General features: G+C 40.2%; 1 protein-coding gene across 1 annotated transcript in view; it reads right to left on the reverse strand.

The window, feature by feature from the left end:
* Positions 1-24587, reverse strand: part of LOC124555348 — a 457917-nt gene that overhangs the window by 67058 nt on the left and 366272 nt on the right. Inside the window, exons 16-18 of the mRNA XM_047129228.1 lie at positions 16101-16285; positions 1920-2064; positions 1466-1665 (exon numbers count right to left, since the gene is read on the reverse strand). Coding sequence (XP_046985184.1) covers positions 1466-1665; positions 1920-2064; positions 16101-16285 — 530 coding nt within the window. The remainder of the gene's footprint in view (positions 1-1465; positions 1666-1919; positions 2065-16100; positions 16286-24587) is intronic.

The raw sequence follows: 24587 nt of genomic DNA on the forward strand, positions 1-24587 counted from the left end.
CCACTTCCCAGCAAATTAGGGACACTGTTGCTCCTGGGGTATCGGCGAGGACCATTCGCAACCGTCTCCATGAAGCTGGGCTATGGTCCCGCTCACCGTTAGGCCGTCTTCCGCTCACGCCCCAACATCGTGCAGCCCGCCTCCAGTGGTGTCGCGACAGGCGTGAATGGAGGGACGAATGGAGACGTGTCGTCTTCAGCGATGAGAGTCGCTTCTGCCTTGGTGCCAATGATGGTAGTATGCATGTTTGGCGCCGTGCAGGTGAGCGCCACAATCAGGACTGCATACGACCGAGGCACACAGGGCCAACACCCGGCATCATGGTGTGGGGAGCGATCTCCTACACTGGCCGTACACCACTGGTGATCGTCGAGGGGACACTGAATAGTGCACGGTACATCCAAACCATCATCGAACCCATCGTTCTACCATTCCTAGACCGGCAAGGGAACTTGCTGTTCCAACAGGACAATGCACGTCCGCATGTATCCCGTGCCGCCCAACGTGCTCTAGAAGGTGTAAGTCAACTACCCTGGCCAGCAAGATCTCCGGATCTGTCCCCCATTGAGCATGTTTGGGACTGGATGAAGCGTCGTCTCACGCGGTCTGCACGTCCAGCACGAACGCTGGTCCAACTGAGGCGCCAGGTGGAAATGGCATGGCAAGCCGTTCCACAGGACTACATCCAGCATCTCTACAATCGTCTCCATGGGAGAATAGCAGCCTGCATTGCTGCGAAAGGTGGATATACACTGTACTAGTGCCGACATTGTGCATGCTCTGTTGCCTGTGTCCATGTACCTGTGGTTCTCTCAGTGTGATCATGTGATGTATCTGACCCCAGGAATGTGTCAATAAAGTTTCCCCTTCCTGGGACAATGAATTCACGGTGTTCTTATTTCAATTTCCAGGAGTGTATTTGACTTTACTTTTCTTTCTTAAGGATGTTTCATCCACTGTGGTTTTTATTTGTCCTGGTGTGGTTGCACTGCTGCTTTTCTTTGTTGTTCTTGTTGTTGTCTCTATCTCGTTCTACTTGTCCTCTTCCTGATAATTATTGTTGCTGTGTTTTTCTTTCTGTTCATAATTTTTCTGGTTGGTCTTCTTTTTTGTTCTTAAACCTTTCCTTTTCCACTTGCACCTTATTCTACAGTGTTCCTTTTTACCCGAGTTCCTGAGTGGTTTTCCTACTCAGTCCCTAGTTAGTCTCACTTTCTCTGAAGAAAAGAATCTCTGGTACCATTTATAGACCTTTGTGCTTGTTTCTACTGTGGTATTACAAATATTTTCTACATGGAGTTAAATATAGTTTATTTATGGAGATAAATTTTCCATTGTTAACTTATTACATTTTCTGCTTCTGCTAATTAGTTACTATGTTATTGTTTATTTCTGTAATTTGGTTCCCAATACTCTTAATTTCAGCAGTGAACAATGAAGAATGAAGCAAAGAGCAGTGAGTTACCTTTAGCATCAGATGGGCATCAGGTTTCCCTCGAACCCCTGATTTCACTGGCAAGGGTGCTAAAAATTCACCAGGCTCAGGTACTGTTACTGATGATTTACGAGTCCGTTTTTGGGTGATTTGTTTTTTTTCTGACCCTTCACCTTCTTTTTCTGCTACTTGATTAGATTCCTCCGTTGGAACAGCAGCTGTCTCATCTCCTAAAATTTCACATTTTTAATCATAATATAACCAAAAAGAACTTATTTTTCAGAATTATGTATCTGACTGCAAGAAAATTTTGTTATTACTGTAAAATGGATCCACAGGCAGAAATAAATGAACAAAAGTTTCTGGAATTTATGCCATGCATGCATGATTTATTGGATTAAGGCTACAGCTTGACATGAAAAACCAAGCATGCTAATAGCAGTACACTCTAGAACAGCACACATAAAGAGAATGTTTTGCCTACCTTTTGCAATTTCAGTAACATCATCATCACTGTGGCCTTTACCACCTGGTTCTGGTTGGCCTTCTGTTTCTTCATTGGCAACCATTTCAGCCATTGTCAGTAATTCAGCTTCAGCAGGATTTTCTGGTAGCTTTTCTCTGATATTCTGAATTAAAAGATAAAAAAACAAACAATCAGTTATTTTTGTGGGTATTCTTGGTCAAATTGTAGACATTAAAGCATGACCTGTGATATAAAAGTATCTACACTTATCATAAAACAAATTCTGACGAATATATTTGTTATCAGTACAACTCCTATGATAGATTCCTAACTTTCTTAACTAACAATAAATAGCTTATCATTTTTTCGAATTAATAACATACTTGACAGTGGGCTTATTACAATCCTCCTTGTAATATGAAAAGAAATGGTGCCAGAAAAGTAATAGGGAACATTGGGGCTTTCCCTCGTGAAAGTTAAGTTTTTACTTCTGACAGAGGACTAAGTCTGAAGCTGAACTTTTCTAGTGTTGTGTTTCATTGTCTTCTGCAACTCAACACCTCCTTTATGAGTTGAGTAGCAATCTATCATCTCATATTGTTGTTATTCCATCCTGGTCTTTCCAAAAAATGTGTGTCAGTTTTGGCAGGTTACAACTAACCTGGCAATGGGTATTTTGGAACCCAGTAGCACTGTTACCTGATTTTCACTGGAGTTCAGTTAATTTCATTCTATAATAAAACAGGCCCTCCTGAAACTTGAGATTAATGTGACTACTACAACAGCAAATGTTACAACAGTTTGTGTGTGTGTGTGTGTGTGTGTGTGTGTGTGTGTGTGTGTGTGTCTTTAATTTATACTGCAATGTGAACTGTTGCCCTATTCCCATGTTCAGCTCTTTTTACATTCATGGTATTTAACAATGATCAAGAGGACTAAAATGACTTTGCCACAGGTATATTACCATCTCTCAGCACCTAAAACCATGGGTACAAACTGTTGCAAAGATTACTTTTGACTTGATAAACTTCAGAAGTCCTTCACTTGCCAAAAAAGATTTTTTTCACAGCTGGAGACTGAGATTGTACTATGATCGGCAGATTAAGGTAGTGCATGTGAATTATCTTTATTTAATTGCAAGAAACAACCATGTCATATTACACAGGTTGAGACATTGAGCTCCAACACTTATGTCATTATTCCCATTCAGTTTGCTTCACTTCAGGATGTACTCACCTGCATGTAGACAGCCGTAATTCATATTGTCTTACACAATCATTCTTTAAAATATTTTTCCATAATTAATTTCATAGTGCCTTATTCTGTTTCATTATCTTAAAATAAGTTCTGTTAAGGTTATGACAAATATGTTACCAACAGATTTCCAACTAAATAAAAATTAACTAAAATAAATAAAAACTGGATGTAACATACACAGAGTGCACAATGGGAGTATCCACAGAAGGTGGCTGTGGCTCAGTCTCACTACTGAGAAACAGTAAGTCATTTATCAACATGACACTGAAGCAACGGGTCACTCATTTCAGCAGTGAGTAACTAGCAGTTACTGCAAAATTTAGTCGACTGAAGACGACATCGCAGCGAGAAACTGTTATTCGACGCCCTGTTATTAATATGACAGGTAGAGATTTGGACGATGCTACGATGATGGTTTTGAGTAAGGGACTGAATTTTGCACCCACGCCACAGGTTCCGCCATTGCCTTCGTTTATCAGCGCCATTGAAGAAGCTGTTCGACCACTTCCCTCTGATTCAGCTGAGGAAATAAGACGTGAAACATGCCGTGCAATTATGAAGGCTCGCCCACAAAGGAGCAATATATCTGTGGCAGAGAGGGCTGCTCTACGCAAGCTTTGCCTGGATACTCAGACGGTGGTACTCCCAGCAGGTAAAGGTAATGTTACTGTTTTATTGTCTCAGGACGAATACCATGATAAAATGTACAATTTATTGAGTGATAGCATGTACCGGAAGATCAGCAGGGATCCCACTAATCGAGTGGCGAAGAAAACTGTTTCACTTCTGAATGATTCTCCCTTTCCACCAGAAGTTGTTCGGAGATTGAAACCAAGTGGTCCGGTGCCTCCTAGACTTTATGGTCTACCAAAGGTCCACAACAAAGATGTTCCTCTACGCCCCATAGTGAGTAACATAGGCTCTCCGACCTATGACGTTGCCAAACATCTGGCATCATTGTTGAGGCCTCTTGTGGGAAAATGTACTCACCACATAAGAAACTCTGCTGACTTCATTAGTAAACTGAAATCATTGAAAATGAACCCATCTGATATATTAAGTTAGTTTTGATGTGGTGGCTTTATTTACAAAGGTTCCCCTTAAAGAATCTCCACAACTTATTGAAAGAAGTTTTGACAAAGAGATTTCAGCTTTATTTAAACATGTTCTGACCTCCACATATTTCTTATTTAACAACGAATTTTTTGAACAGACGGACGGAGTCGCCATGGGTAGTCCCTTATCCCCTCTGGTGGCCAATTTATTTATGGAGGACTTCGAGGAGAAGGCGCTTGAATCTGCTGACTTGAAATCCACGGTATTCTGGAGGTATGTTGTTGATACCTTTGTAGTTTGGCCCCATGGTGAAGACAACTTGCAAGACTTCTTAAGACATCTGAACTTCCTCCACGATCAAATAAAGTTCACAATGGAAATTGAAAAGGAGCGATGCCTTCCATTCTTGGATGTTTTGGTTCGGCGCAGAGAGGATGGCACTTTGGGACATGAAGTGTATAGGAAGCCGACACACACCGATCTGTATTTACGTGCAAATAGCTGCCACCATCCAGCCCAGACAATGAGTGTTCTCCGAACTTTGACTCACAGAGCGCATATTATTTCTGACGAAAGCAGTCTGCAAGATGAACTTTTCCACTTACAAAGAGTTTTTGAAGACAATGGGTACTCTCCACAACAAATACAGAGGGCACTGAAAATGAAACCGAAAGAGGCCACAAAGAAAGCAGAAGAAGATGAAGAAACCTTTAAATCGGTGGCCTTCCTGCCATATGTGGGTAGACTCTCATAAAAAATAGGATGCATTCTTGGCAGACACAAAGTAAAAGTGATTTCTCATCCTCCACCTAAGACAGCTGCACTCGTGGGCTCTGTCAAAGATGATTTGCTGCTCCGAAAATCTGGAGTTTACAAAATTCCATGTGAATGTGGCCTTTCTTACATCAGACAAACAACTCGTACTGTCCAAGAAAGATGTACAGAACACCAGAGGTACACACGACTTTTACAACCTAACAAGTCGGCAGTGGCAGAGCACTGTATTGATAATGGTCACAGTACGTTGTATGACAACATTGAAATTTTGGCAACTACATCATCCTTTTGGGACTCGATAGTAAAGGAGGCAATTGAAATTCGCTTGATGATGAACTTAATTAATAGAGACAGTGGTTTCAATCTTGATTAATCCTGGAATCCGCCACTTGCTGTAATAAACTCACAAAGACGTCGTCACAGTGCAGCTCACAATGATATATCGATATGCCAACAAAGATCAACTGCGAAGTCATAGATATGCATGTCTCTGCCGCCGACCAACATCTCTGGCACATTTGCATCTGTGGCCGCATGCGCAGTCGCGCGGTACAACAGTATAAAGGGACGAAGCGAGCACTGGAGCGGCAGTCTTGCGGCTCACTCTGAAGATGGCTGAACATTATACAGCCGAAATATTAGAAGAAGAAGGAGATTTCTTGCGGTTGCACACCCGAAACTTAATGGAACAACTAGCAGTTAGTTTCATCAAATCCTCCACTGTACTGATCGAATTCTGACCTTAATCATCTGGCACATGGCCGCTACATACTTGTTGCTGCAGCTAATGGTAATCACTATAGGTGACCCACATTTCTTTGGACTGGATTAATTTAAAACTGATGGGCTTTCAGAAGTTGATTTGGTAACGGTCCCAGCAGGCAATGAACCGAGAAACATATATGTGAAATTTCCTCGTCCATTCCAGGCAGGCCTCAAATGTACATTCGTTCGGGATGGAAGGGGTGGGGAAACCAAAGCACATATATCCCTTTTAGCAGACACCTCCCACATTTTTCAGGGGCACACTATGACGTTTACAGGCACACTGGTTATTTCTTATCTGGTTTTTTAATGCTAATACTATTGGTAGAATATGAGTAATGTACGATTCTATCAAATGGTTGAGAATAAGATGGAATAATGCCATAAACACCTGATAGTTCCCACTGCAGCCATAACTTTTTCAGAAACTTTGCAGATACACTTCTCCAAAACATTTAAACATTTTTGGCTAAAGAGCATGGTTGCTAAAAATTATATTCATGTATGTTACGTCTGAAATTAACAGGAACGTATTTACCCTAATATTTAACAGTTTAGTGTAATTTCATACCTTTAAATATAGCATGTTTTATCATAGGCTCTTTGTATGTGAACTGTCACCTTGGATTTGTTGCCATGTGGTGTTCACATAGTGTAGCATCCATACCTGTTGAGATTTTTCTAAGTTACATTAAATCATTTCTGTGTTTGTGGAGGGTGGTGGTGGTGGTGGTGATGATGATTGGTTTGTGGGGTGCTCAACTGCGTGGTCATCAGTGCCCGTACAAAGTCCCAATCTTTACACAGACCAATCTAGCCACTTTCACGAATCATGATGAAATGATGAGGACAACACAAACACTCAGACCCTAGGCAGAGAAAAATCCTCAATCTGGCCAGGAACCAAACCCGAGACCCCGTGATCCAGAGGCAGCAACGCTATCCACTAGACCATGAGCTGCAGATGTGTGTGTTTTTGGAGGGGTCTTAAATTGCTACAATGATAGAATTTCTTCTACACCTATCAAAAAAATACTTTTATTTATAATATTCTTCATGCACATTCTATGTAACAAAACATAAAAAGATGCATGCAAAGATTGTAGCTGACAAATCACATGAAATACAGGATCCAAAATGTCATAGAGCTATAATTTAAATAATGTTAGTATGTGTGCAAGGGATAATTTACCCATACATTCGTTTGAAAGGAATATTATTAACTCATCAAATCTTAAAGCTAACACTATTTATGCAAACAATGCATCTTTTTAAAAGTTACAGGGAACACGTTTGGAAAAACGGCACCTGTAAATACACTGTAATACGTAGACAATTTCCACAAAATGAGCATCAGTGACAATAACAGGAAATGCTGTGGAATTTCCTACATGTATGCAAAGAATTACACAGTGGCCTCTATCTAGACCAGTGGTAGTCAACCTGGTCCTTATGTCCCACTAGTGGGCATTCCAGCTTTCATGATGGGCAGTAGGCAGTAAGGGTTTCAAAACCATTTTCATTGGGTTTTCACAAAATTCCCAATAATAATGTAAATTTCACGAAAAGTACTGTGTGTATCACTCATGGCACTTTAGTGTGACCGAGGGTGAGGGGGGAAGCATTATCTCAGAATAGCAGAATAGCTCATGCATCTCTCCCAAAGTACCCAGTTGTAAAAGAAAATCCAGCACTATATAAGGCACAGTATGAAGTTAGATTTGTGAGAGTGAACATGTGCCTGCAGCTTCAAATAAAATACTGTGAAGTATAATGAGCCCATGTCTCAAAAAAAAGGAATACATTTGCAGCTATTGAGGTGGATTTCAGAGAGACTGTTTTAAATAATGAGTTTATTGTACAATGAAACATTATCCAGTGAGGCAATGAAACCCAGCTGCTTGCGAGAACATCTTTCTACAAAGTGTTCAAATGATAACGACAAGCCCACTGAATATTTTCAGGAAATGTATAAAAAATTTCAACATCATTCAACAATTATTGCATCATTTAAGAAACAACAATGGATTAATTGTGGCTCATTGCATTTCTCAATTAATTTAAAAAAGTAGTAAAAGTTATAATATTAGAAAAACTGTAATAATACTGATGTAACTCTTCAGGCTTTCCCGGCGATCTAATGACATCTTGGGTTGTCGGGTGTTCTGCCGGATATCAGCGTTGTACTTGCATGATATTTCGGTCACGTAGCTCGAGACCTTCATCAGGTGCGACCTGAGACTGCTCCTCGAGTGGACCTGGTCCAGTATTTACGCCTATGGCCTTCCCCCTCCACCAACGGCTGCAGGCGCTTCCTCTGTGGTCCGCGCCCATTCCCTGTGACCTGCTGGAGCGTTGCTGTTCCGTTTTCCGTCCGCTGTGGTTCTAGGTGTTCCCTCTGCGGTCCGCGCCCACCAAACCCGCTCCTGGGGGTTTCATCTACGGTCTGGGGTACCAGGCGTTCCCCCTGCGGTCCGCGCCCGCTCACCCCGACCTGTTGGAGCGTGAGCGTGTAGGTTTTCGGCACACACTGATTTATACCTGCAGGCCAGCAGTTGTCACCACCCTGCACAGAAGAATGGGGTTCTGAAAACTTTGGTCCACAGAGCACATGCCCTATCAGACCAAGAGAATCTACCCATAGAGATAGAACGTCTCAAAACAGTTTTCTCCAAGAATGGATACATGGACAGACAAATTGAGAGGGCACTCCGACCAGCCACTATACCACAGGTTCCTGAAGAAGACCAAGATGAAGCAAGGAAGGTGGCATATCTGCCCTATGCTGGCTGTATTTCTGCCAGAATCAGTAGGATCCTGCGTAAACACAATATCAAGTGTGTTTTCTGTCCATCCAACAAGATCGGGGGACTGCTGGGGAGTGTCAAAGACGACCTGGGGTTTCGAAAACCAGGGATTTACAATATACCTTGTCAATGTGGCATGTCCTACATTGGCCAGACGACAAGAACTGTGGAGATCAGGTGCAAAGAACATCAGAGGCACACTAGATTAAGACAGGTGACTAAGTCAGCCATTGCTGAACACTGTCTAGAACTAGATCATGCCATGAAGTATGAGGATACCAAGATTCTAGCACAAACACCCAGATTTTGGGACAGTGTTATAAGAGAATCGATTGAGATTAAAATGGCTGACGATCTTATGAATCGTGACACAGGGTACCAGCTAAGCAGAGCCTGGGATCCAGCTCTGGAATTGTTAAAGGAGCAACGGGGCCAGCTGCAACACTACACAAACAGAAGAACCAGAGACATGGAGATGGTAAACGAGCCCCTGACGGACTGCCAGGAGCACCAGACCGAAGATGGAACACCCAGAAGTGGGACTGGTGGGTGCGGACCACAGAGGGAACATCCAGAGCCGCAGCAGACGAAAAACGGAGCGGCAACGCTCCAACAGGTCGGGGGGAGCGGGCGCGGACCGCAGGGGGAACGCCTGGTACCCCAGACCGTAGATGAAACCCCCAGGAGCGGGTTTGGTGGGCGCGGACCGCAGAGGGAACACCTAGAAGCGCAGCGGACGGAAAATGGAGCAGCAACGCTCCAGCAGGTCACAGGGAATGGGCGCGGACCACAGAGGAAGCGCCTGCAGCCGTTGGTGGAGGGGGAAGGCCATAGGCATAAATACTGGACCAGGTCCACTCGAGGAGCAGTCTCAGGTCACATCTGATGAAGGTCTCGAGCTACGTGACCGAAATATCGTGCAAGTACGACGCTGATATCCGGCAGAACACCCGACAACCCAAGATGTCATGTAATAATACTCTCTCTAAAAGAACTTGTCTTGACAGTGATGCATCAGTATCACTGATGAGCCACATCATCACCTGATTAATAGCTTGTCTGTCCATCTTTGGAACAAAACATGTCACCGATTTTGCATCCAACAGTTTGTGAGTAGGTTTGTCTCAGAGGCATGTGGCATTAGATGTCTACGCACAGGTCACGTAATTCGTGTAAATAACGGGTCACTGATTTGTGTACACAGTGATGGCAGCCGACAGTGACCAGATAGGTTTCACAGGATTTAAATTAGGCATATTCGGTCACAGAGACATCAATGTGCATTCACTATAATGCTCCTGAAACCACTTTACATGGTTCTGGCTCCGAGACACAGAAAATTATACTACTGAAAGATGACATTTCCATCAGGGAAGACATCAAGCATGAAGGGATGCAGGTGTTTCACAGCTGTGAGTGTGTCTTCAATTACTACCACAGGTGCCATGTCAGTGCAGGAGAATGTCTCCTATAGCATAACACTGCTTCCACCAGCCTGCATCCGTGTTGTGCTGCATGTTTCAAGCCGGTGTTTACATTGATGATGGTGTTTGTGGAGGTGACCATTGACCTACCATAGCAAAAAATGGGATTCACTCAAAGAGGCAACACATTTCCATTGATTGATGGTCAAATCTCAATGGTCTCTGCTCACTGCAATCTTAACTGATGATGATTTTGGGTCAACATGTGAACACAGAGGGGTGGTCTTCTGCGGAGCCTCATGTTCAACAATGTATGATGAACAATGTGCTCCAAAACACTTGTGTGCGCACCAGCATTGTGTTCTTTCAGCAGAGATGCCACAGATCATCATCTATCCTACTTTACAGACAGAGCAGACACACCTCCAAACCACATGTTTTGTGAAGAGTCCTGGATGTCCAACCATTTATCACGTAGTGGTGGTTTCACTGTACATCTACCTCTTTCTGTACATGCACATGACAGCAGTAAGTGAATATTCAACAAGCTTAACCATTTTTGAGATCTTGTTCACAGGCTCTGAGTAATAACAACATGCTGTCTGACGAAGTTGCATATCTCAATGGATTTCACCACTTGCAGACATGTTCGCTAAGGTGAGCTCCCGTCTGTGCATACTCCATTTACATACTCACTCCCCCCCCCCCCCCCCCCCCCCCCCCAATATCAGGTGCCCTCAATGCCACCAGGTGGCAGCTAACATCACAGTGAGCAATGGTCATAATGTTTTGGCTGATCAGTGAACACTTAAAATTTTAAAAATGTTGCCCACAAGAAATAGCAATGGCAGCTAATGTTGGGGAAAAATAACTTTTAAGTATTCTTCAGAACTCTTAATTTTCCATGCAGATGTATGACTCTACCACTGCAGATAATAATGCTTTATTGATGGCATATGTACATTATTTTGATGAAAAGAATGCACTATGAGAAGTAATATTATCCACAATATATCTCATTACAAAAACAAAATGATTGTCGACTTCTAATGCTGTGGAATCATATGATATAAAGAACAATATTCCTTTGAGTAATATAAAGACATGCTACTGGTGGAGCACCATCAATGGTACATCGCTATCATGTATTTATTGTTTATTTGAAGGAAGTAGTATCAAATAATTTATTCACTCGTTGCATAGTGCACAGACCTTGGAGGAAAACATCTAACAGCAAGTTACCATTCATTGTGAAATATAACAACTCAGCTGTAAAAGGATTAAATACAATTCGAAATATGATAGAACGTTTAGACAGCTTTAACAAGACAGCACTGAATATTTTATTAGATTACTTTTGCACACAGAAGTTCGATGGCTGTCAAACGGAACATTTTTGAATCATTTTGTAACATTATATGACAGTGTCAACAATTTTTGAGTGGAATAATGAAACCAATCTGCATCAACATTTGAAAACAATAAAGAATGATGCATTTTATTAGGCAGATATTTTCAAGACATTTAACAGTGTCAATTTGCAGCTTCTTGGAGCCAATAAATCTCTTACAGGAAACCAAAATAGTGCATGTATTGACAAACTTCATTATCATCTATTGAAGAGAGAGTTCTATCAATTTCCTAAATTATCATCTATAGAAAATGATACACCTCCAAAGGATATTGATATATTTAGTAGCCACCTCAATGCAGTTAAACAGGACACAGAAAAAAAATTTGAACATATTTTAAAACTGAAGGTGCAAGACTGGATGGAAAATCCTTTTACCACAAACACTGATGAAGAGGCTGATACAACTTGTTAAGAAGACGACCTAGAAATTAGATACGATGAAGAAAGTAAACATCAATTCTATTGTGGTAAATATGAAAACCTTTGGAAAAATAAAAAAAAATGCCTGCCTCATTGTTGTGGAATCTGGCTCTGGTGCTATTAGCCACATTATGACCAAAGAAGGAAACTGCCTGAATATTTCTGAAAGAGGAGATGTTTGTTCAAACCTTTTAAAAAACTGAGCCAATAGCCGGTATTTAGTTTTCCAGCACCAGCCTCAGGTATCTCTTTAATAATTTAATTACCTAAATTCAAATTCATCAGATTTCATGCTTCTATGTAAGCAAAGTACAAATAAAGAGAGAGATTTAACAACAGTAAGTTGTTTTCTGAAGATTTATCCTGCCAGAGTTCTTGAATATAGGACAAAGTATTTGTTAAGTAATTATTATTACAGCATGAAAACCCTGAGTCTTTAAAGAACCAAACTCCCATGTATAAATTTTTTTTTAAACATATGCTTACTTTACAAATGAGTTAATGTGTTAAATATCTGACATTAAGCATGTACAAAAATGATAAAGAAGTTTAGGACAGGTTTGAAATTATGCTTAAAGTATGTTGGAAGTCACTAAGTGCTCCATTGTGAAAAACAGGATGAATATGGTCTGGGTAATTCGTACTCCATTTTAAGCATAAACAAGTTTCTTACTCATCTCAAACTTCATGAAGTCATATTTCCTGAAATGTGCATCATACAATGACATAATTTTGCAAATACATTCAGTGTCATATGTGGGTAACGTCTGTAAACAGTGTTGTGAATAGAATCAGCAGTGAAGAAGTAATATATTAGAATGTTGTGTCTGATGCTGAAGTGTTACCACATGTCAGTGAAAAAGTAGTAAGCTATAAACTTTTATCCTTTCATAATTCTGTGGAAGTGTCAGTGAGCAAAAGTTTGATTAAGATTTTAAATTGTGTGTAAATTTTGTTGGCAGTTGCTAAATGTTCTCATTCACAAACATTGGATGAATTAAGTCCAGGTATTTGCACACCGCCAGTTACGTTACCTCAAGACAAACACAGTTTTAACTGTAATATTTCTCTTATTGTATTAAAACAAAATACCACTTAATGAAGAGATTATGAAAGCATTTTAAAGATTTAAATTTGTTCAATAATGAAGGAAAAAATTTGAAAATCAATTTTTTTTTGCCCCTAGAAACTGTTAGATAGGCAGCCAGCAACTAGTTTCAGGTTCTGGGATATTTGTTTGATAATACAAATGCTCTTGCTTCAACTCTGTTTTATAAATTTTATGAAATAATGTTATTTCCCTTGTTTATAAATCACCATTACTGTGGAACTGGTGGGCAGTTAGATAATTTTGCTACTAACGCTAACTAGGTATAAGAAAGGTGACTACCACTTATCTAGATTAACTTTATGGCATACAGATACTGGTATGGATAGCTACACACCATCTAGAGAAAGCTCTGGGCATTACACTGCACTGCACACAGACATGAAGCTGAATATGTACTGTACACAGCATGGGTGTTTTATCTTTTCTCACACAATTGCTGCTATTCCAACCAGAATTTTCCACTGAACGTAACTTTATTGTCAAGCCGCAAAAAACTTGCTTTGCTTTGCCATCACTGAAAGAGACTTCTGCATTGGTTTGTAAATATGATGCATAACAATTTATAATGCTCTAGGACATTTATCATCCTTCCACACTTAGCTACCAAACAATTCACAAATTTCCAACTCTACAGATTTATACATACATACATTATTTACAGTGAAATGTTAATTCTCCCTTTTAGATGTTGAATAAATAATATCTCAGTTTTAATGGTGTAGCAATGTCATAAGAAAAGGATATGTGTCTGTATGTGCAGTATCTTGAGGTTTTTTCAGTTACAGCAATTTTGGGAAATCCTACAAAAGATCAATCAGCATAATAGATAAGGATTTGAGTCCTCATCACTGTGAATGGTGCAGTGTATTATCAATGATGTATCTTACACAACAGAGCCAGCTGTTACAATTGTGCAGTCAGACTTTTGTAAGAAGGAATCAGACAACTCTTCTTTCCCCTTCTGTTATTAGGGGTAATATGTACACAGCCTCACAATTCTGTTTATGGAAACAATCCTCCCCAGTAATATTTTAATTTCTTCACGCATCTGATGAACTATCAGTAACAAAAATCACTTGCTTCAACTATTAAACTTTTTGAGAGTATCATGACACCACTGAATGCAAGCAGACAACTTTCCAATAATTATAGTTTTCAGTATCAAAGTATATGGTACCATGGAAATGTTGACTGAGGGCAGTGAATACTTGACACCAAAAATCCTTCACGCCTGCAGCTGTCCAAATGTGTTCCACATTAAAGTCAGTCCTCATACACTCCTGGAAATGGAAAAAAGAACACATTGACACCGGTGTGTCAGACCCACCATACTTGCTCCGGACACTGCGAGAGGGCTGTACAAGCAATGATCACACGCACGGCACAGCGGACACACCAGGAACCGCGGTGTTGGCCGTCGAATGGTGCTAGCTGCGCAGCATTTGTGCACCGCCGCCGTCAGTGTCAGCCAGTTTGCCGTGGCATACGGAGCTCCATCGCAGTCTTTAACACTGGTAGAATGCCGCGACAGCGTGGACGTGAACCGTATGTGCAGTTGACGGACTTTGAGCGAGGGCGTATAGTGGGCATGTGGGAGGCCGGGTGGACGTACCGCCGAATTGCTCAACACATGGGGCGTGAGGTCTCCACAGTACATCGATGTTGTCGCCAGTGGTCGGCGGAAGGTGCACGTGCCCGTCGACCAGGGACCGGACCGCAGCGACGCACGGATGCACGCCAAGACCGTAGGATCCTACGCAGTGCCGTAGGGGACCGCACCGCCACTTCCCAGCAAATTAGGGACACTGTTGCTCCTGGGGTATCGGCGAGGACCATTCGTAACCGTCTCCATGAAGCTGGGCTATGGTCCCGCACACCGTTAGGCCGTCTTCCGCTCACGCCCCAACATCGTGCAGCCCGCCTCCAGTGGTGTCGCGACAGGCGTGAATGGAGGGACGAATGGAGACGTGTCGTCTTCAGCGATGAGAGTCGCTTCTGCCTTGGTGCCAATGATGGTCGTATGCATGTTTGGTGCCGTGCAGGTGAGCGCCACAATCAGGACTGCATACGACCGAGGCACACAGGGCCAACACCCGGCATCATGGTGTGGGGAGCGATCTCCTACACTGGCCGTACACCACTGGTGATCGTCGAGGGGACACTGAATAGTGCACGGTACATCCAAACCGTCATCGAACCCATCGTTCTACCATTCCTAGACCAGCAAGGGAACTTGCTGTTCCAACAGGACAATGCACGTCCGCATGTATCCTGTACCACCCAACGTGCTCTAGAAGGTGTAAGTCAACTACCCTGGCCAGCAAGATCTCCGGATCTGTCCCCCATTGAGCATGTTTGGGACTGGATGAAGCGTCGTCTCACGCGGTCTGCACGTCCAGCACGAACGCTGGTCCAACTGAGGCGCCAGGTGGAAATGGCATGGCAAGCCGTTCCACAGGACTACATCCAGCATCTCTACGATCGTCTCCATGGGAGAATAGCAGCCTGCATTGCTGCGAGAGGTGGATATACACTGTACTAGTGCCGACATTGTGCATGCCCTGTTGCCTGTGTCTATGTGCCTGTGGTTCTGTCAGTGTGATCATGTGATGTATCTGACCCCAGGAATGTGTCAATAAAGTTTCCCCTTCCTGGGACAATGAATTCACGGTGTTCTTATTTCAATTTCCAGGAGTGTATTTTCACAAACTTTTTTTTCCATCTGTTGTCTCAGAAGGTGGGGAGTTATGAAAAACGCTGATCACTGACTGCAATCCCCCCACATGGCTACCATAGTTAGATACAGCTTTCAAGTATTACTATACAAAAACAATAATGTGCAAGTGTCAATTCAGGTATCTGATAGTTTCAAGTAACATTTCCACGAAACCATCATTCATCACACCACTGATGATCCAAAGATTAAACTAATCTACATGAAAATAATGCCAAAGCTGCCGTATTAACAGCTTCATAATCGTCAAAAATTTCCTCAGTGAGCCCATTTCTTATATGACATCTGTAAAATGTTAGTACGGTTTGAGGTATACTAAATGTTGCTCTAAGTAATGTTCTACTGTAAGGGACATACTATGAACAACTTAAATTAACACAGTTAATAATTACCATTACTAATATTCACAACACACAGTACATATTTGAGCTTACCTTTATCTCAGTTATTAATTCCTCCAATGTGTTTTTTGTAGTGGGTATTATGGTTGGAACTGGAATAGGAAGTGGGAATGGCATAGGTACTGGAAAAAGTGAAGTAAACATATGCATTGGGCATGGGACATATATTGGAACTGGTACTGGTATAGGTACAAAAGGCAGTTTCGTCAGCGTCAGATCTGGAAAAAAAAAAAAAAAAAAAATAATAATAAATAAATAAAAATAGATTAATACGCTTAGAAAATTTAAACCAAATAAAATAAAAATGTATTGCTATAGAAAGGTGGCAGAAGTAACTCTCATAACTGCAGTGGGTAGTGTGGTGGGATATGCATCTGCTTACCTGTGGTATTGTCATTATCATTTTCAATTAACACCATGGGCTGGTCAGGTGAGCCATCTCAGTTTTGTTGTCTATACTTTCAACAAATGAGATAATTGTGTGTTCCTTGTTTAAACTTATTTTATTGCTTTTAAAAATGTAGGAGCTTATTTCTGCCACACCTGCATTAAGTGCTGCCAAGGATGGATTAAAAGAGGGTGGGGGGGGGGGGGGGGGGGTAGTGGTGGTGGTGGTGGAGGAGAGGGTGATCGCCTCCTCTGTGAGTTGAAACTACATTAAAATCAAACAACAATTTTTGTAATCTGCGCCAAAGTTAACCACATGAACGCAGAGTCGTGGTCAGTGGATTTAGTTAATTCAGTATTTCTCAAGCCATCTTACTTTGTGTGCCTGAGAGAATGTACTGCCTGTCCCAGTGACTTTGTGCCCCCCTTCTGTTTGAATTGTGAGTGCCAAATATTAACAGGGCTTTCAAATCTGCCACAGCAGCATGCTTTACAATTATAATTTTCAAAAGATAAATATATACATTTTTTAACAAAGCTGGTAAAAATATAACTGTCAACAAATTAAGAACTACAGTTTGAAAAGTATTTTATTATAATTTCAGTTTATTTGCTTTTCATTTGCTTATCAACTTTGTGTTAACAAAAGGCTTATGAGCTTGTTGCTGTGTGTTAAAAATTATATGAAAGAGGTTACTCAGAAAAAGGTTGCAAATACTATACATTTGAAGAAAATTAAAACTTTTTGTCTAAAATAAAACACATTTTTGCAATTGTTTGGTATTTTAAAGCATCAAAACAGCTTAAAGCGGTAGTTTTTGAAGTCTACTTTCCTCAACTTTCAAGGAGAGGCCCCTGGGTCTTCTTTCTATTCTAGACCACTGCCCCCTCCCACAAAACTTCATTAATCTGCCCCTGAGTGCTGCTCACTAAAATTCCAACTATTTTCAAAACCATAAATAACTGTTGTGTTCCTGTGACTACATTTATTTTGACAGTTCTACTTTTTCTTACTCTAAATTACAGCATTAAAAATTAAATATCTAACTGTAATTACTAGTTCTCAGGCTTAAAAACTTGTGTATGTCTATAAGAAACACAGTACTGAACACAAATATTGCACATCATTTTATTACTACAAACAATGCAAGTGATCAGAGAGGTCACATGCACAATCCTACCCATTGATACTACCCTTTTTCACTAAAGGCCAACGTTTATTTACTATTCACAACAGAGTATGTATTCCATTCATATGGATTCTAAAATCTGTTCAATAACACCTCATTTAAAGCACCACGGGCAGAGACAGACAGACAGACTAACATTCTTAAATATATACTCATAAGTTTTCTTTCACTGCCACAACAAATTCAACCCATTTTTCTTTAGTCATAAATATCTGCTGGAGCTGACATGAGACCCTCAAGGATGACTGTCCTTAATATGGTTGTAGTCTGGTCTCAGCTAGGTTGGATAGTAAAGAAAACTGAAGCTTTTGCATTACAAGTTTGTTAATCAAAATACCCATACAAACAGAAAAGATAACACACTGCCTTTCTTGGTCTTCTTATTTGTGAAAAACTAGTTTTATTTTCTTACTACAAACAAAATGCTTCTTTTAAAAGTGGAATTCCATGTGTGCTTTTCCTTGGGTACAAAACAGTGAAAAAACAGACAAATGAGTTGCAATAGTACAGGAGTTATCAAAAACTCCTTGATCTACATATAGACATCCCTAAAAACATCATCTTTAGAAGGATCAATGATTAATGGTGGTTACACAATGTTGAAGAGGTACACAATATAAAGCACAAAAGAAGATAAAATTCACTTCTATAACAACAAAACCACAAAATATCACACTGACTGTCATGAGAAAGTGCTTCACAAATGCAACTTGTGAATGTTTTTTTAAGATACTGAAACCTAGGTGAAGTAGTTTTCATAAACCTTGTACTACTGCAAATGATTTGGCTGGTTTTCTTTTTCACATTTTCCTACACAAAGAGTACATTACAGTTGCTGCCTCCAGCCATATTCAAGATTTTAATGTGTGCATTTGGTAGACTATTCCAAAATTAGACTTTGCAGAAAATCCTAAGAAATTTTGGTCTTATGTCAAAGCGGTAGGTGGGTCAAAACAAAATGTCCAGACACTCTGTCACCAAAATGGTACTGAAAAAGAGGATGACAGACTAAAGGCCAAAATACCAAATGTCTTTTTCCAAAGCTGTTTCATAGAGGAAGACTGCACTGTAGTTCTTTATCTAGATACTCACAAAAGTAAAGTGAAAAATAATGTTAGTATATTTCATCAAAATATTGGGGGATTGAAGAATAAAATTGATGAGCTTCTGCTTTGTTTAGAAGATTGTCACTGATATGCAAAAGGTTAGCATCAATGGGTACAAATTAGCTGCACATGTAAGTAGAGATAATATGATGAGAGGAGGAGTTGCCATATATGTCAAAAGCTTCCACAGTGTAAAAAATTTGTAAACTAAAAAATTTTTGTGTAGAGCAACATATGGAAGCATGTGCCACTGAACTTAAACTAAATGATGGCACTTTCATAATTGTAACAGTGTATAGGTCCCCCTCAGGGAATTTCCAGCTATTTCTAGAAAACGTGGATGTTTGTTGTGCTATCTGTCAGACAGGGGAAGCAAATTGTCATTTGTAGGGGTTTCAATGTTGATTCCCTGAAAGAGTGTAATAGAAAGAATGACCTTGTAGTATTACTCAGTTTTTTCAATTTGAGCTCTGTCATTGATTTTCCTACTCGGATAACAAAGAACAGCAGTACATTGATAGATAACTTTTTTATAGACCAAGATAAGTTTAAGGACGTAAATGCTTATCTTGTTGAGAATGGTCTTTCAGATCATGGTGCACAGCTAGTTACAGTACATGACATAGCTCCATGCAGTATATCAAATCAGACTTTCAAAGCAGTGCATTCAATTAACAATATAAATATTGTAAACTTTAGGGAAAGCCTAAAGCAGCTAGACTGGGATGAAGTGTATAAGGAACCCAATGCAAACTTGAAATATAACTAATTCACGATACATTTTTAAGGGTATTTGAAAATTGTTTTCACAAGAAAATAGTTAAACATAATTCCAAGAAAACATATAAAAAAATCTTGGCTAACTAAAGGAATAAGAATATCTTGCAACCGTAAAAGAGAACTGTATCTAACAGCAAGAGGGAGTACTGACCCCGAAATTGTTCAATATTATAAAAACTATTGTGTGGTACTAAGAAAAGTTATTAAAAAGTCCAGAAGCATGTGTTTCATGTCCGAGATCAGTAACTCTGATAATAAAATTAAAGCAATTTGGAATATTATTGAAAGGGAAACAGGGCAACCAAGAGCACAGGAAGACTTTACTGCCATAAAACTGAATGACAAGTGTACTAACGAACAACCAGAAATTGAAAATATTTTCAATAATCATTTTTTAAATGTTGTGGAGAAAATAGGATCTAGATCTTCACTAGAAGAGGCAAGGCTACTAATAGAAGAGGCCATACCTGTGCAGTTTGAAACAACTGTAATTCCACCAATCTCTCCCTCTGAAATCAGTAAAATAATAAACTCACTGCAAAGTAAAAGCTCTTACGGAATTGATGGCATTTCCAGCAAGGTACTTAATGCTTGTTCCCCACCGGTAAGTGGGATTCTCAGCCACGTATGTAATAGCTCTTTGGAGCAGGGTATTTTCCCCGATAGACTGAAATATGCCATTGTAAAACCATTGCATAAAAAGGGATGTCAACAATTACCGCCCAATCTCTCTTCTGACAACTCTATCAAAAATTTTTGAGAAAGTAATGTATTCAAGAGTAGCCTCCAATATTTGTAAAAATAAAGTACTAACAAAATGTCAGTTTGGTTTTCAGAAAGGCTTTTCAACAAAAATGCTATATACGCTTTCACTGATCAAATATTAAATGCCCTGAATAACAGGACATCGCCCATTGGTATTTTTTGTGATCTCTCAAAGGTGTTTGATTGTGTAAATCATGGAATTCTTTTAGATAACCTAAATCATTATGGTTTGAGGGGGGCAGTGTTCAAATGGTTTAATTCATACTTAACTGGAAGAATGCAGAAAGGTGAAATAAGTGGTTCATGTAATGTTAAAACAACAGCTGATTCCTCAAACTGGGGGGCTATCAAGTACAGGGTCCCACAGGGTTTGGTCTTAGGTCCTTTACTGTTCTTGATATACATTAATGACTTACCATTCCACATTGATGAAGATGCAAAATTAGTTCTTTTTGCTGATGATACAAGTATAGTAATAACATCCAAAAACCAAGAACTAAGTGATGTAATTGTAAATGATGTCTTTCACAAAATTATTAAGTGGTTCTCAGCAAACAGACACTCTTTAAATTTTGATAAAACACAGTATATTCAGTTCCGTACAGTAAATGACACAACTCCAGTAATAAATATAGACTTTGAACATAAGTCTGTAGCTAAGGTAGAATTTTCAAAATTTTTAGGTGTGTCCATAGATGAGAGGTTAAACTGGAATCAACACATTGATGGTCTGCTGAAACGTCTGACCTCAGCTACGTATGCTATTAGGGTTATTACAAATTTTGGTGATAAGAATCTCAGTAAATTAGCTTACTATGCCTACTTTCATTCACTGCTTTCGTGTGGCATCATATTCTGGGGTAATTCATCGTTGAGTAGAAAAGTATTCATTTCTCAAAAACGTGTAATCAGAATAATTGCTGGAGCCCACCCACGGTCATCCTGCAGACATCTATTTAAGGATCTAGGGATCCTCACAGTATATAAATTCACTTATGAAATTTGTTGTTAATAATCCAACCCAGTTCAAAAGTAATAGCAGTGTGCATAGCTATAACACCAGGAGAAAGGATGATCTTCACTATGCAGGGTTAAATCTGACTTTGGCACAGAAACGGGTAAATTATGCTGCCACAAAAGTCTTTGGTCACCTACCAAACAGCATCAAAAGCCTGACAGACAGCCAACTAACATTTAAAAATAAATTAAAAGAATTTCTTCTACTCATCGGCAGAATTTTTAGATATAAATTAAGGGAAAAAAAACTTAAACATTAGTGTCATGCAATATTTTGTGTAATGTAATATCTTGTACAGACATCTTTTATTAACCTGACACGTTCCACATCATTACGAAGTGTCGTATTCATGATCTATGGAACAAGTATTAATCTAATCTAATCTGATTGTTGCACGGATGACAAAATGGTAGATATCGAAATAGATGACATAGGGATAGGAGAACAATTAAAATCTCTCGAAAGAGGAAAGGCCGCAGGAACTGATGGGATACCAGTTCGATTTTACACAGAGTACGAGAAGGAACTTGGCCCCCCTTCTTGCAGCGGTGTACCGTAGGTCTCTAGAAGAGCGTAGCATTCCAAAGGATTGGAAAAGGGCACTCATCACCTCTGTTTTCAAGAAGGGACGTCGAACAGATGTGCAGAACTATAGACCTATATCTCTAACGTCGATCAGTTGTAGAATTTTGGAACACATATTATGTTCGAGTATAATGACTTTTCTGGAGAATAGAAATCTACTCTGTAGGAATCACCACGGGTTTCGAAAAAGACGATTGTATGAAATCCAGCTCGCACTATTGACTTCCGCAAGGCGTTTGATACAGTTCCCCACAGTTGTTTAATGAACAAAGTAAGAGCATATGAACTATCAGACCAATTGTGTGATTGAATTGAAGAGTTCCTGGATAACAGAACGCAGCATGTCATTCTCAATGGAGAGAAGTCTTCATGATCTATGGAACAAGTATTAATCTAATCTAATCTGATTGTTGCACGGATGACAAAATGGTAGATATCGAAATAGATGACATAGGGATAGGAGAACAATTAAAATCTCTCGAAAGAGGAAAGGCCGCAGGAACTGATGGGATACCAGTTCGATTTTACACAGAGTACGAGAAGGAACTTGGCCCCCCTTCTTGCAGCGGTGTACCGTAGGTCTCTAGAAGAGCGTAGCATTCCAAAGGATTGGAAAAGGGCACTCATCACCTCTGTTTTCAAGAAGGGACGTCGAACAGATGTGCAGAACTATAGACCTATATCTCTAACGTCGATCAGTTGTAGAATTTTGGAACACATATTATGTTCGAGTATAATGACTTTTCTGGAGAATAGAAATCTACTCTGTAGGAATCACCACGGGTTTCGAAAAAGACGATTGTATGAAATCCAGCTCGCACTATTGACTTCCGCAAGGCGTTTGATACAGTTCCCCACAGTTGTTTAATGAACAAAGTAAGAGCATATGAACTATCAGACCAATTGTGTGATTGAATTGAAGAGTTCCTGGATAACAGAATGCAGCATGTCATTCTCAATGGAGAGAAGTCTTCATGATCTATGGAACAAGTATTAATCTAATCTAATCTGATTGTTGCACGGATGACAAAATGGTAGATATCGAAATAGATGACATAGGGATAGGAGAACAATTAAAATCTCTCGAAAGAGGAAAGGCCGCAGGAACTGATGGGATACCAGTTCGATTTTACACAGAGTACGAGAAGGAACTTGGCCCCCCTTCTTGCAGCGGTGTACCGTAGGTCTCTAGAAGAGCGTAGCATTCCAAAGGATTGGAAAAGGGCACTCATCACCTCTGTTTTCAAGAAGGGACGTCGAACAGATGTGCAGAACTATAGACCTATATCTCTAACGTCGATCAGTTGTAGAATTTTGGAACACATATTATGTTCGAGTATAATGACTTTTCTGGAGAATAGAAATCTACTCTGTAGGAATCACCACGGGTTTCGAAAAAGACGATTGTATGAAATCCAGCTCGCACTATTGACTTCCGCAAGGCGTTTGATACAGTTCCCCACAGTTGTTTAATGAACAAAGTAAGAGCATATGAACTATCAGACCAATTGTGTGATTGAATTGAAGAGTTCCTGGATAACAGAACGCAGCATGTCATTCTCAATGGAGAGAAGTCTTCTGCAGTAAGAGTGATTTCATGTGTGCCACAAAGGAGTGTTGCATGACTGTTGCTATTCACAATATTCATAAATGACCTTATGGATAACATCGGAAGTCCACTGAGGCTTTTTGTGGATGATGCTGTAGTATATCGGGAGGCTGTAACAATGGAAAATTGTACGGAAATGCAGGAGGATCTGCAACGAATTGACACATGTTGCAGGGAATGGCAATTGAATCTCAATATAGACAAGTGTAATGGGCTGTGAATACATGGAAAGATTCCTTATCATTTATCTACAATATAGCAGGTCAGCAACTGGAAGCAGTTAATTCCATAAATTATCTGGGAGTAGGCCTTAGGAGTGATTTAAAATGGAATGATCATATAAAGTTGATCGTCGGTAAAGCAGATGCTAGACTGAGATTCATTGGAAGAATCCTAAGGAAATGCAATCCGAAAGCAAAGGAAGTAGGTTACAGTACACTTGTTCGCCCACTGCTTGAATATTGCTCACCAGTGTGGGATCCGTACTAGATAGAGTTGATAGAAGAGATAGAGAAGATCCCTCGGAGAGCAGCGCGCTTCGTCACAGGATCATTTAGTAACTGCGAAAGCATTACGGAGATGATAGATGAACTCCAGTGGAAGACTCTGCAGGAGAGATGCTCAGTAGCTCAGTATGGGCTTTTGTTGAAGTTTCGAGAACATACCTTCACCCAGAAGTCAAGCAGTATATTGCTCCCTCCTACGTATATCTCACGAAGAGACCATGAGGATAAAATCAGAGAGATTAGAGCCCATGCAGAGGAATACCGACAATCTTTCTTTCCACGAACAATACAAGACTGGAATAGAAGGGAGGACCGATAGAGGTACTAAAAGTACCATCCGCCACACACTGGCGGGTGGCTGGCGGAGTATGGATGTAGATGTAGATTTTATATAATGGTTTGTATCAACAGGCACAGTGAAAACATAAAAACTAACCAGTACACAAACAGCAACTGGGTATTGCTGTTGTGTGGCACAGTACTTGTCATATTTTCTATTTTGCTGTACCTCTTAATGTGTATCTTTAAGCTGAATCTCACTTTAGACAAACTTCCAAGAACTTTAACTTTATTG

This window comes from Schistocerca americana, chromosome X (genome assembly GCF_021461395.2).
Source record: "Schistocerca americana isolate TAMUIC-IGC-003095 chromosome X, iqSchAmer2.1, whole genome shotgun sequence".
Taxonomy (NCBI): domain Eukaryota; kingdom Metazoa; phylum Arthropoda; class Insecta; order Orthoptera; family Acrididae; genus Schistocerca; species Schistocerca americana.